The sequence below is a fragment of the Salmo trutta genome, chromosome 6 (assembly GCF_901001165.1).
Source record: "Salmo trutta chromosome 6, fSalTru1.1, whole genome shotgun sequence".
Classification (NCBI taxonomy): Eukaryota; Metazoa; Chordata; class Actinopteri; order Salmoniformes; family Salmonidae; genus Salmo; species Salmo trutta.
In genome coordinates, this window is record NC_042962.1 from 28,423,587 (window position 1) to 28,436,365 (window position 12,779).

At 42.5% G+C, this 12,779-nt stretch overlaps 1 protein-coding gene across 1 annotated transcript in view; it reads left to right on the forward strand.

Moving 5' to 3' along the window:
- The first annotated feature begins 214 nt into the window (after nt 1-214).
- The window catches only part of plxdc2b (plexin domain containing 2b), a 184,731-nt gene continuing 172,166 nt past the window's right edge, over nt 215-12,779 (forward strand). The window contains exon 1 of the mRNA XM_029756080.1: nt 215-746. Within this exon, the coding sequence (XP_029611940.1) occupies nt 647-746 (100 nt within the window). The 5' untranslated portion in view covers nt 215-646. The remainder of the gene's footprint in view (nt 747-12,779) is intronic.

The following is a 12,779-nucleotide window of genomic DNA, read 5'->3' on the forward strand; positions in this document are numbered from 1 at the left end:
CGTGTTTTCAATAGATTTTATGGTTGATTGTAAAAAAAAAAATGTTTAATGAAAGAAACTGCCGTAGAGTTTGATATGTCCCTGTTGTGTGTCACAGAACAGGCCATTACTATGCAGTTATTGGTGGATACCATATTCCAGAATAGAGAATACGCGCATCGACTGCGAGTCTGGCACGGTATTGTTGCGGGACTGGGGGTTTGCACTGACTGTCAAAAGCAAAACACTATATTGGTGGTGGTGAATTGGTGTGACGAGGGAGCGGGGGCAGCTCACCGTCCTCTCTGAGAACGCAACTCACATTACACCTCCTCTTTCCCGGGTAGGAATGAGACCTATGTTTGCGGAGCTGGGATGACCTCAATATTTTGAACCGTGTTGCTTGTTTTAGTGGTGGCTAGGGTCCTCTCTCACTCACTCACTCGCACACACACACACACACACAAACAAAACACCACACATCATATTTGCCGTTTGTAAACCAGCGAACAGCGCAGACAGGGTTTGCTCTGCAGAAGGCTGTCTTGCAGACTACACTCGAGAAGAGTTACGGAGTGGAGTCTACGTTTTGGACCCCCTACGACTTTGGTGTATTGAAAATACATTCTAAAAAGAGGAGCAGTGCAATCACTCGTGAATCTCGAATATGGCGGGGGTGAAAATATTCAACCTTGTTGTTGGAGTTGTTTTAGTTTTGCAGTCTCTTGGAAATGCGTTTCAAGTGCCTGGAGGGGACCTGACAAACGGTAAGAAGACCTCACACTACCTAATATTTGCACCATGAAGACCTCTCCATATTTGCATAGACAATGATCAAATAAAACACTATGCACATTGTCCTGTAGAAATACGTTTACATTGCTTTATTTATTTTTGCCAAGTGCGTTGGGGTTTAATATGGTTCAATATGGTGCCATTATTTTCACTATTTCTCTAATGGTGTACAATAATGAAACGAGGTTATTTGTAGACTCATTTACTCTATATTTTACTGTCTTTAAGATTGTCAGAAAATGTTTTGTATGGTAAATACCAACTTATATGATAACCTAGACCATATAGTTTTGATTGATGCTGTGATATTGCGATTTACAAAAAAAATCTAACCATCAGCATCCACGACCACCAGAAATAATGTCCCTGTTTTTTTTATCACGTTGTAAATAGGTTATAAAGGTTTGTGTGCCTGTGAGGGTTGATGAGATACGTGGTGTGCGTCCGTGTGTGTGTGCTGCGCGCGTTCGCGTTTGAAGACTGCTGTTATTGGATGTGTGCAAGCTATTGTTCTCTGCTATTTTTATTTCAGTGATCGATACAGCTGTTACATAGGCTACGTCAGAGTCTTTATTAGTCTCACTATAAAAATGAGCACAGCACAGCCTGTGTCCCAACATGTTGTCATAGTTATTTATAATAGTATATTGTAAGAAGTGTTGAACGTGTTTTTTTTTCTTCGTTTTTCATTATCACATTTAATGTTTTAAATGTATTAGATGTGATTCATGAAGGGCTCGATGAATATAGCAATCTAGGGTAGGATTTTTGAAAATCAAATAAAAACGTTTTACATTGTGGTATCCTATAAAATCCAACAACCTGCAGTCTTTGGCCCAACTATCATGTTCACAAAATCCTTCAATAAATGATTATCTCCATGATAGGAAATAGCAATAGGGTTTTGGCAGTGGTGCACCCCTTCAGCCATCTGTTTAAGTGACTGGACTGCACTTTAAGACTGGTCCCAGATAAGACCAGGCCCTGGCAGTGGTAGTGCTGTCTACCACTGCCAGGGCCTGGTCTTATCTGTGCTCCTCTTGTGCTTCTCCATTGTTCCTCAAGCAAGGTGGGAGGTCGATGGCATCAGATTTCCATTACACAAAGTAATCAGTGGCGGTCCTTTTTTAAATTTCTATTACAGCATATTGGATGACTGTCATTCATATTCCATTCACCCAGTTCAATGTAAAAGCGATAGGTTTAGGCTACTACATGCTATTCGAATTTTCCCTATACCCATCATGAGGTTGCTACAACCTATCCAATGAATGAAAGTTTACAATGTAAGTGCACACAGGTTGAGAGAAAAATTTGAGGTTACTGACAGTGACACATTCAATTCCGCCTTGCACACTCTTGCCATCTAGCTGATATAGGGTGTAATCATTAGTCCAACAGTTGCAAATGAGAGTTTCTATTGGACAAATTCAGGTATGTTCATCCCCGTTTTGTTCCATTTGCTTCCGTTTAAGAAACATTTCTCAACAGAATCGGTGGAATTAATACACCCCTGATCACGTGTAAACACAGTTCACTTTCATAGCAACCACGTTGTATTCCTTCCCGCATCTATGCACTCTCCTCCTCTCACCTTGTCCCTTCGCTTCTGAACTTCAATGCACAACACATCAGCTGTATGTGACCAGGCGAAAAAACCTTTCCAAGCCAAACCATATCATAACCGCCACACATAGCGTACATCATTGTCACCATATTAGCTAAAGTAACGTCATAGTCAACACAGCTAATAGAACTAATACGTTAGTAAACCTGCTACAATCATGCAGTAACGTTACAGTTTACAGTCAGTAAGCAGTTACACCAGTGGGCCCTGGTGGCAATAAATTAGTAAAACCAAAAGCTTACCTTGACTTGGAAGAGTTCCAGTATTGTGTTGGATCGTCATAGCCAGCTAGCTAACATAGCATCCCTCTGTTTGAGCAGGTTGTTTGTGTAGGCTAAACTAGCTAACTGCATTTGCTAGCTAAGTAAGTGATGCTGAAATTTAAAAAAAAAATGTCTCTCTATTTCTCTCTTGCTTCTTCATTTTTGAGGAATTTAATTTGTTCAAAACTGTTCTTTCGCTCTCTTTCAGTTAACTACTCACCACATGTGCACTGCAATGCTAGCAAGCTGTAGCTTATGCTTTCAGTACTACATTAATTTTCTGATCCACGGTGGACAACATGTCAGTTCATGCTGCAAGAGCTCTGATAGGTTGGAGGACATCCTCTTGAAGTTGTTAATTACTGTGTAAGTCTATGGAAGGAGTTGAGAACCACGAGCCTCCTAGACTTTGTATTGAATTCAATGTGCCCAGAGGAGGACAGAAGCTAGCTGTCCTCCAGCTACACCATGGTGCTACCATGCAGAGTGCTGTTGAGGCTACTGTAGACCTTCATTGCAAAATAGTGTTTTAATCAATTATTTGGTGACGTGATTATGTTTGTTTTATCTAAAAAATGATAACTTTTTGAACGTTTTAACATTTTTATTTAACATGAAATTCACTGAGGATGGTCCTCTACTTCCTCCTGAGGAGCCTCCACTGCAAGTCATTGAATTACCTACTCCTTGAAATTTGCAGTTGTCTAAAAAAAGATATTGCTCAAAACATTTTATCCTTTAGTGTGTGGTCTCAAACCCAAACACAGGGAAAAGGGGGTGATTTCAATGATTGACTTGGCATAGAGGAACTTTGTAAATACTTTATCCTCTTGAATAAAATACAAAATAGCTAGCAAGACGGAGATCACAGAGGTCATTTTTAATGACTGAACTTCGCAAGTGGCTAGTTTACAGCAACTACCTTACCTTAAACCACTGCAAAGGTTTTGCCTGCAAACTTGTTTTGAATCATGACGTTCTGCCTCGTGATTTGTCCACAGAATTTATTTTTTCTCATCAACGAAGTTCCTCTATCCCAAAAGAGTCGCAGTCTTGCCTAGGGTTGGGGTTTCAAGGTTGGGGTTTCATTTAGTGTGTGTACTTTACTATATTTATACTTAGGATATCATTTAACAGTAAAAGTTCAAACCTCACTGGAGGACGTCTGTTGTGGAGTGTAGAGAGATAAGATGTGCAGGTATTTAAGCTTTATGGGAGAGTTCGTCTTTCCTCTAAGTTTACCTAGAACAACCTGTACAAGTCTGTCAGTCTCCACTTCCAAAGTTCAACAACCACACACTTTTAATGAATAACCATAATTTAGAGTATCAAGTATTGGTATTCCTGAAGGAGATGCAAATCTTTAAATTGAGTGAGGAAACTTGATGATCCACCCTCTCCAGCATGGGTTCTAGTGGACAAGGTCATACTGTCCACCAGGGCCCTAGTGGGTGAGTCCACCTAGGGAAGACTACAATCTCCACAGGTCTCTAGTGGATGTATAGAAAAGGTGGACTGTAAGCAGGGTTTGACGGGTTCAGAGTTCAAAGTGCCTGTAACGACCGTCGCAATGAGGGGACCAAGATGCAGCGTGGCACGTGTTCATGATTATTTATTTAAATCAGAACACTAAACAAAATAAACAATGGAAACAAAAGCGCACAGTTCTGTCATGTAAAACACAAAACAACTACCCACAAAACACAGGTGGGAAAAGGCTGCCTAAGTATGATTCCTAAACAGAGACAACGATAGACAGCTGGCTCTAATTAGGAACCATACTCGGCCCAACACAAAGAAATACAAAACATAGAATGCCCACCCCACACCCTGACCTAACAAAATAGAGAAATAAACCGTCTCTCTCAGGTCAGGGCGTGACAGTGCCACCATGGCTCATCAATAAGAAGCAGATGAAATGAGGTCAGGAGATGAAGCAGGAATCCAAATAGGGGGGTTTATTGCACAGACATATGAGCACATGGGGAAACATAAAAATCCAGACGGAATATATTTACACAAGAAGCAACCTAATATTGTAACGGCTGTCTGAAGAGAGAGTGGACCAAAACGCAGCGGAGTTAGTGTTCATCATATTTAATTAAGGAAGAACACTATACAAACAAAACAAGAAAAAACCCGACAGCCAAACAGTCCTGTCAGGTGAAACACAATGACAGAAACAATTACCCACAAAACCCCAATGGAAAAACATGCACTTGTGTGACTCCCAATCAACAACAACGACGACGAACTTCAGCTCTGCCTGATTGGGAGCCACACACAGGGCCCAAAACAAAGAAATACAAAAACATAGAAACAGAACATAGAACGCCCACCCAATGTAACACCCTGGCCTAACCAAAATAAAAAACAAAAAACCCCTCTCTATGGCCAGGGCGTTACAAATATCACACAGTCAAACTCTGTCATTTAGTAAGTTCAACATTCTGCCATTCTCACTGTTAAACATCGCACAGTGTTCAACACAACGGCTCTTCATGTCAATCATTTGATCTGATCAGTCAACGGCAATTTTCTTTCTAAAGTAATCTAGTATCATTTCATTTCAACCCAATAAGCAAAAAATAAAAACTGTACCAATCTTCGTGTTAAACATGGATAACGTTGTAGTTTACTAGAGAAATTCAGGAGGGAGATAAACACATGTTAACGTACAAGCATGACTGACAAGTGCAAAAGGGATAAATAACAAATGGATCTTACTATACATGGACTGACAGGAAATTAAAAGGATCTTAATATGAACATTTATACATGTTCTTCAATAATGGAAAGTACTCACTTATCAGTCACACACCACATGGAAAGGAAAACATAAGCTGGCTTCCCCATGTATTCACCAACAGGAATAAGGAAGAACGGAGCGAAAAACTGTTGCTTAAATAGTCAATGGCGCTAATGAGCAATGGAGGCAGGTGAAGTGAGTGGCAAGGGAGGTGCGTGGCCAGAGCAGAGGGAAAACCAGAGGTGTGTTCAATTTGCTTGAACATTTGCTACGTTGTGGAACGGTTTGTACTAAACGACACGTTTCTCCAAAATGTTACTGTACGTTCTTGAACAGATTTTGAGGTACTTTTGCTCCCATTTGGTGAGTGTGGCGAGGTGTGGCTTGAAGCAATGAGTGATGTATTTAAAGGGCAGTAGCCACGCTGACAGCGTTCCCCAACACACAACCCAATCCCTCCCCCATTTTCAACTGGTCGTGTGGTACAGCATCGTTTCCGTTCATTTCAACACAGCCCATGAGCCTTTGTAACAGGGAAGACTCCGATCTCCACAGGGCTCTTGTGGATGAGTCCATACGGTCCACACAGAGAAGACTCCAATCTCCACAGGGCTCTAGTGGATGAGTGCACACTCAAGTTAACTTATTGAGAAGCATGCAACTGGGGAACCTTATGCCAACACTGGTTCTGTTTACAGACATGTTCCTGTTTCCCAGGGACTAATAATTGCTGGCAGGGGAATTTTATCACATATTGGATAATGGTTAGAGAAATGTATGGTTCCTGACAGCGACAGTAAATTAAAGCCTCCTCTGTGTGTCCGTGGGCATTTGTGGAGAGCTCTTCTGAATGTGTGTCTTTATTTGAGAGAGAAAAACTATTAGTATGTGATTGTTTGAAATGTACATGTACACACACGCATGCACACACACGCATGCACAGCTTTGTTTTTGTGAAATTTCAGTATAAAAATGTTTGACCATTCAAAATCATATTTTCCCTAACCACTGAAACGTAACCCTTAACCTAACCCTAACCCCAAAAACCCTAACCTTAACCCTAACCTTAACCTTAACCCCAAAACCCTAAACCTAACCCTTAAGCTTAAAATAGCATTTGAACTAATTCAGGACCTGAAAAGAGTTATTGCTTTCCTACCTTATCAGGACATTTGGGTGAATTATTAGGACATTGTGGTCCTGATAACGTAGGAAAACAAGTACACACACACACACACACACACACACACACACTGTGTTGTCTTTACTGTGCTATTCACCATGTCAGGTACTTTGTCTTGGTTTATAGAGCCAATCAATCTCCTTGGTCAGCCCGTGTTGCATGTGGATCATCTGGCATTAGATCCTGGTTAGGTTAGAATAATCATGAGCTCACATTCTATCTAGAGGACTCAGGATCTGGGCCTTTCAGAGATAAGGTGTGAATTAAAGTGTCACCCTGAGGTTATAGAATAAAATAATTACCACGCCATCGATTCCAACCACTACCTGTTTTTCCTCAAATGCAACAAAGTTTTCCAACCTCAACAGTTACTAGCAAAACACATGGAAAGGGATCTATCTGTCAACCTCTAAAAGGCTTGGAGAAATTCCCAACTTCAGAGATCTTTCCAGGTGCTTCTCTCTGCCTCTGTTCTATGTAGGGCATTATTTTTAGAGTAGCTATCCAGTGAGGTGCTTCCCGTGTCATAGCATTGACTGACCATATTTTATGGCAGGGGATTTCAACTGGGGATCTATAGCCCCCTAGGGGTCTGCTGAGTTACTGCGGTGAGTCCGCAAAAACTATCACTAGCAACAACAGAATAACCAAATGTTGAATTACATACCTACGGTAGAAAAGAGGATAATGTTTCTTGCTAATGATGTCAACTTTATTTTTCAACTACACAACTACACACACTGGAACACACTTTAAAAAGCACATGTGAATAGGCTACCAGTGTGGCATGTGCCTCTGGCTGCTTGTAAGCTTTCTACACTTGTGCATACAGTGCCTTGCAAAAGTATTCATCCACCTTGGCGTTTTTCCTATTTTGTCGCATTATAACCTTTAATTTAAATGGATTTTTATTTGGATTTCATGTAATGGACATACACAAAATAGTCCAAATTGGTGAAGGTAAATGAGAAAGATTACTTGTTTGAAAAAAAAAAATTGTGGTGTGTGCATATGTTTGCTATGAAGGCCCTAAATAAGATCTGGTGCAACCAATTACCTTCAGAAGTCACATAATTAGTTAAATAAAGTCCACCTGTGTGCAATCTAAGTGTCACATGATGTCAGTATATATACACCTGTTCTGAAAGGCCCCAGAGTCTGCAACACCACTAAGCAAGGGGCACCACCAAGCAAACGGCACCATGAAGACCAAGGAGCTCTCCAAACAGGTCAGGGACAAAGTTGTAGAGAAGTACAGATCAGGGATGGGTTATAAAAAAATATCTGAAACTTTGAACATCTCACAGAGCGCAATTAAATCCATTATTAAAAAATTGAAAGAATATGGCACCACAACAAACCTGCCAAGAGAGGGCCGCCCACCAAAACTCACAGACCAGGCAAGGAGGGAATTAATCAGAGAGGCAACAAAGAGACCAAAGATAACCCTGAAGGAGCTACAAAGCTTCACTGTGGAGATTGGAGTATCTGTCCATAGGACCACTTTAAGCCGTACACTCCACAGAGCTAGGCTTTATGGAAGAGTGGCCAGAAAAAAGCCATTGCTTAAAGAAAAAAATAAGGAAACACGTTTGGTGTTCGCCAAAAGGCATGTGGGAGACTCCCCAAACATACGGAAGAAGGTACTCTGGTGTTACGCACGCCTCTAGAAAGAGGGAACGCAACACCCTGCTACAACTTAACTCTCCGTGTTGTGAATAAGGTAGGGAAGTGTAGGTGTGAGCAAGGATGACCAAAAGGCAGAGAATACCGTTTACTGGGAATTTATTCCTTCACGTGGTAAGGTTGGGGAAAAGGGGCTGGACAGAACCAAAGCAAAGAAACTAAATATCAAAGCCCCCTCTCCTACCTTACCTGCCTACCCACTACTTACTTAACTAGCACCACCTGGTGCACTAACCAAAATACAGGGGATGGTCCGCCCAGGTCTTTCCTTGTGCATAGACAATAAATTACTACAGGTATATGTATGCCCGCGGGCCTCTTGCCTAAGCACTCCCTAGGTGCCTTCCCCTTCCCCCCTGGGAACAAAGGAAACAGAATAACAAACAAATGTCTTCACAACAAACTGAGAAAAAACAATTAACTCAAGACATTAAAGAAGCTCTCTCTGAGCAACAAACTAACACAGAACATTATAAGGTTTCTCAGCAACAACTAACTAAGTACATACCAAATGTTCTTTCTGAGAAACAACCAACATATATATATCTCTGCCATCAACCTCCTCTCTCAGCAAATATCTCCCTGCAATCATCTCTCTCTGAGCAACAGAACTGGGGCTTATATAGTTTCAGAAGAAGTTAGTAATTGGAGACAGCTGCGTCCTGACGAGGGGGCGGGGTCAGCTCTCCAATCAGCAATGGGGCCGACCAATCAGCTGCTTGGAGAACTTCAGGAAGCCATTACCTGAAACACACTCACAAATATACAAACTACAACACAGAAACTGGGGAACGTAACATCTGGTCAGATGAGACTAAAATTGAGCTTTTTGGCCATCAAGGAAAATGCTATGTCTGGCGCAAACCCAACACCTCTCATCACCCCGAGAACAACATCCCTACAGTGAAGCATGGTGGTGGCAGCATCATACTGTGGGGATGTTTTTATCGACAGGGACTGGGAAACTGGTCAGGATTGAAGGAATGATGGATGGCACTAAATACAGGGAAATTCTTGAGGGAAACCTGTTTCAGTCTTCCAGAGATTTGAAACTGGGACGGAGGTTCACCTTCCAGCAGTGACCTTAAGCATACTGCTAAAGCAACACTCGAGTGGTTTAAGAGGAAACATTTACATGTCTTGGAATGGCTTAGTCAAAGCCCAGACCTCAATCCAATTGAGAATCTGTGGTATGACTTTAAGATTGCTGTACACCAGTGGACCCCATCCAACTTGAAGGAGCTGGAGCAGTTTGCCTTGAAGAATGGACAAAAATCTCAGTATATAGATGTGCTAGGTTTATAGAGACATACCCCAAGTGACTTGCAGCTGTAATTGCTGCAAAAGGTGGCTCTACAAAGTATTGACTTTGGGGGGGTGAATACTTTTGCAAGCCACTGTACATTTTTGCTAACACATGGCTAATCATCATTTAACCAGCTAAACAGCTGCTCTTAGTGATAATGTGTTTGAAATAACCTTTCTAGCCAGTGCTGCGTTCACGTGCTTGTCGAAACTTAGACATTGCCGACTTGCTAAGTGGTTGAACGCGGCACGTGTATAACTATAACCAGTCGGAGATGTCATGGTTTCCTAGTTCCGACTAGCAAGTGAACAGGGCATAGGAGGCTATGTTGGAGTTTACACTTTCAATTATAATGTGGGGGGGTCAAAATAATGAAAAACAATCTACCAAATCTATTCATTTTAGAATGTTGATAACTTATCCTTGCCATTATCATTTACCTGATTATTAGATATATATATTTTTTGCTAATACATGATGGGGGTCCCTGGGTAAGAACAGGTTGAAGACCCCTGTTTTATGGTGAGTAGAGTCTTTCTCCTTTCCTAGATAGTACATTAATAATAGACAGGGAGTAAAAGACAAGAAATACGATAATGAACATCAGCCGTGCACAGTAGATCACCTGCTGGGTGTTGACGAACGGTGGGGATTCAACATGTAGAATCATTGGAAAATTCATCGGAAATTATGGCCGATGATCTGTGGTCAGGGGCGATAGGAAGGCCACCCGCTGCTTTAAACCGTCTGTAGGTGCGGTCTGTTTTGTCTCTAAGGCTTTCCAATATGAAGTTCACTGGTATCTGGGACCTTGTTATGTACAAATCACGCGGAGACTTACTCACACACTCTGGTTCTGTATTTAGCCAGCATCCACAGCAGCAGAGGACAGGGAAAATAAACACATTTTATTGGCTACATTTTAAAGGCTACACACGCAGAGCCTGACACACACACACACACACACACAGCCACATACACACACACGCACACTTCCTCTCATAGTTATCAGTGAGAGGAGCTGTGGCTTACATCTGGACGGCATTAGATGACCCCGTGGGCTTAACACATTTCTTTGAAACATTCCCACTCATCCTCATAGCCATGTGACGTGATGCCTGTGGGGATGCCAGTGGCACGCTCACACACTGATCAGAACAGAACGTATGATTTTGGGGTTAATTCTCACCCTGGTTCTGTCTCAGAGAGAGATACTGTAGGCCGCTTCAGTGTGTGCTGCTTGCTAACGCTGCGGTCTGATTTAAATGCCTGCGAGGAGGACTGTTAATGTGCTAAGATTGTGGTTGTTTGTGGAATGCCATGTGGAAGTGGAGTGCTCTGTTGTATGGGATTCAGGGACAGTGCTGTTCAATGCTGCGTTGTGCTATGCAGAGTTGAATGGGTTCTCAGTTAGCGAGTGACTTAACCATGACAGGCAGTTATCCACGACCCTAGTTCTGGGACCCCTGCTTCTCATCCATCATAGTGCCACAGGCTGCCTCCGTTCTCACACACACACTGATACACACACTGACACACACTGACACAGATACAAGCCACACTTGTATGCACTCAGACACAGAGTTGATGCAGTGGTTTCTTAGCAGTGCCACACATAACCTTCAAAAAGCGAATACAGTTTTGACCTTCACGGCTAATACAGTCTATCTAACTTTTCTGGTGAGGTATCTTCGGTGTCTTACTGGCAAAACGGGCCACAAAAGAGCTCTTTCTGTCTGTTCTGAAAAAAAATTATGTTGAGTCAGAAAGAGGAGAAGTGCGGGAAGTTTATAAGCCTTCTGGGAAGGAATTTCTCTCTCTCTCTCTCTCTCTCTCTCTCTCTCTCTCTCTCTCTCTCTCTCTCTCTCTCTCTCTCTCACTGCACATTCTCTATCCGGTCACAATGAACCAGGATGCGTGCCAAATGGCATCATATTCCCTATGTAGTGCACTACTTTTAACCAGGGCCAATAGGGCTGTTTGGGCAATTTGTGACGCAATACCAGTCTCTTTATTGGCTCTCTGAAGCTTCCATGAATGGACGGAAGGCGGTGGGGTGGTTGGAGCCGAGGAATGGGTGGTGTGGGTCATTGTCTTTCTTGCTCTATATATGGTGTCAAGCCCTTTATGCCACACAGGACCTCGATGGTGCGGTCCAATACCGCAACAGGGCAACACCAGGCTCTCGCGTTAGTCACACCTCGGACCCTGTCATCTCGGGTCCACCCCTTCGCTCTGTGAAGAACCCATCTAGATGTAGGGGTTAGGGGGCATGGGATAGATCTTTAAGGGTAGAGCCAGAGAGAGAGAGGGGCGAGAGGTGCTCAATAGGTACAGAGACAAAGTAAAGAAGGCAGTGGTTAATGAAACCCGGTGCAGTTAAGCTGCAATTTATGTACAGCTATTGTCTTTCATGTCGTTTCCAATCTCTTTCGTGTCCATCTCTGCCCTTTGTCTCACACAGTCATTTTCTTGGCCTTTTCTTAGAATTACAGTAATCACTCTCAGTGGGGTGTGTGTTGCGCTTTTGTCTTGTGTTTATTAGATAAATATAAGCACTTAAGACTGGATTGGGTTTGTTAGGCCCCCTATAAAAGGTTGAGGAAGCAGGAATTGATGGATTAAAGGATTGGTGTTGGCTATAAGTGACTTTTATTGTATAAACTGGATCTGAATGGGTTTAACTGAGTGCTCTCTCTGTTAATAGAACTGAATGGTTAGAATTCAATTCGCCATGCATGATAAACCCTTTGATAAACAGCCCAGCAGGAAAGGCTTATCATAGTCTATGACAACTGATCTCAGACCAGCCACCGAAACGGAGATGAATCCACAGGTAGAGCCTTATCTGTCGTCTGGCTGTCCCAGCAGCTGTACGATGCTTCCTTTGGCTCAGCTGGGTAGTCTTAACGAGAAAGATAAATGTGTTTCTGAGATGGAAGGATTTTCACCGGGCTTCAGTCGCATGCAGGGCAGATGTGAGTGTGGGATGACAAAGGAGGAGAGGAGATTTGGGGAGAGTGAACTCCCTTACCTCTCCCCCATATTCTGCTTTCTTTCCTTAGCAGGCAAGGGTACTAGTGTAGAGGGGTGATAGTGTGGAGTGAGTTAGGGATGGTAGTATGCAAGACCACATGGTAATAGGGCATGGGCTATAAAGGGAAGTATGTTGCACCTGTATAGTCTGTTCC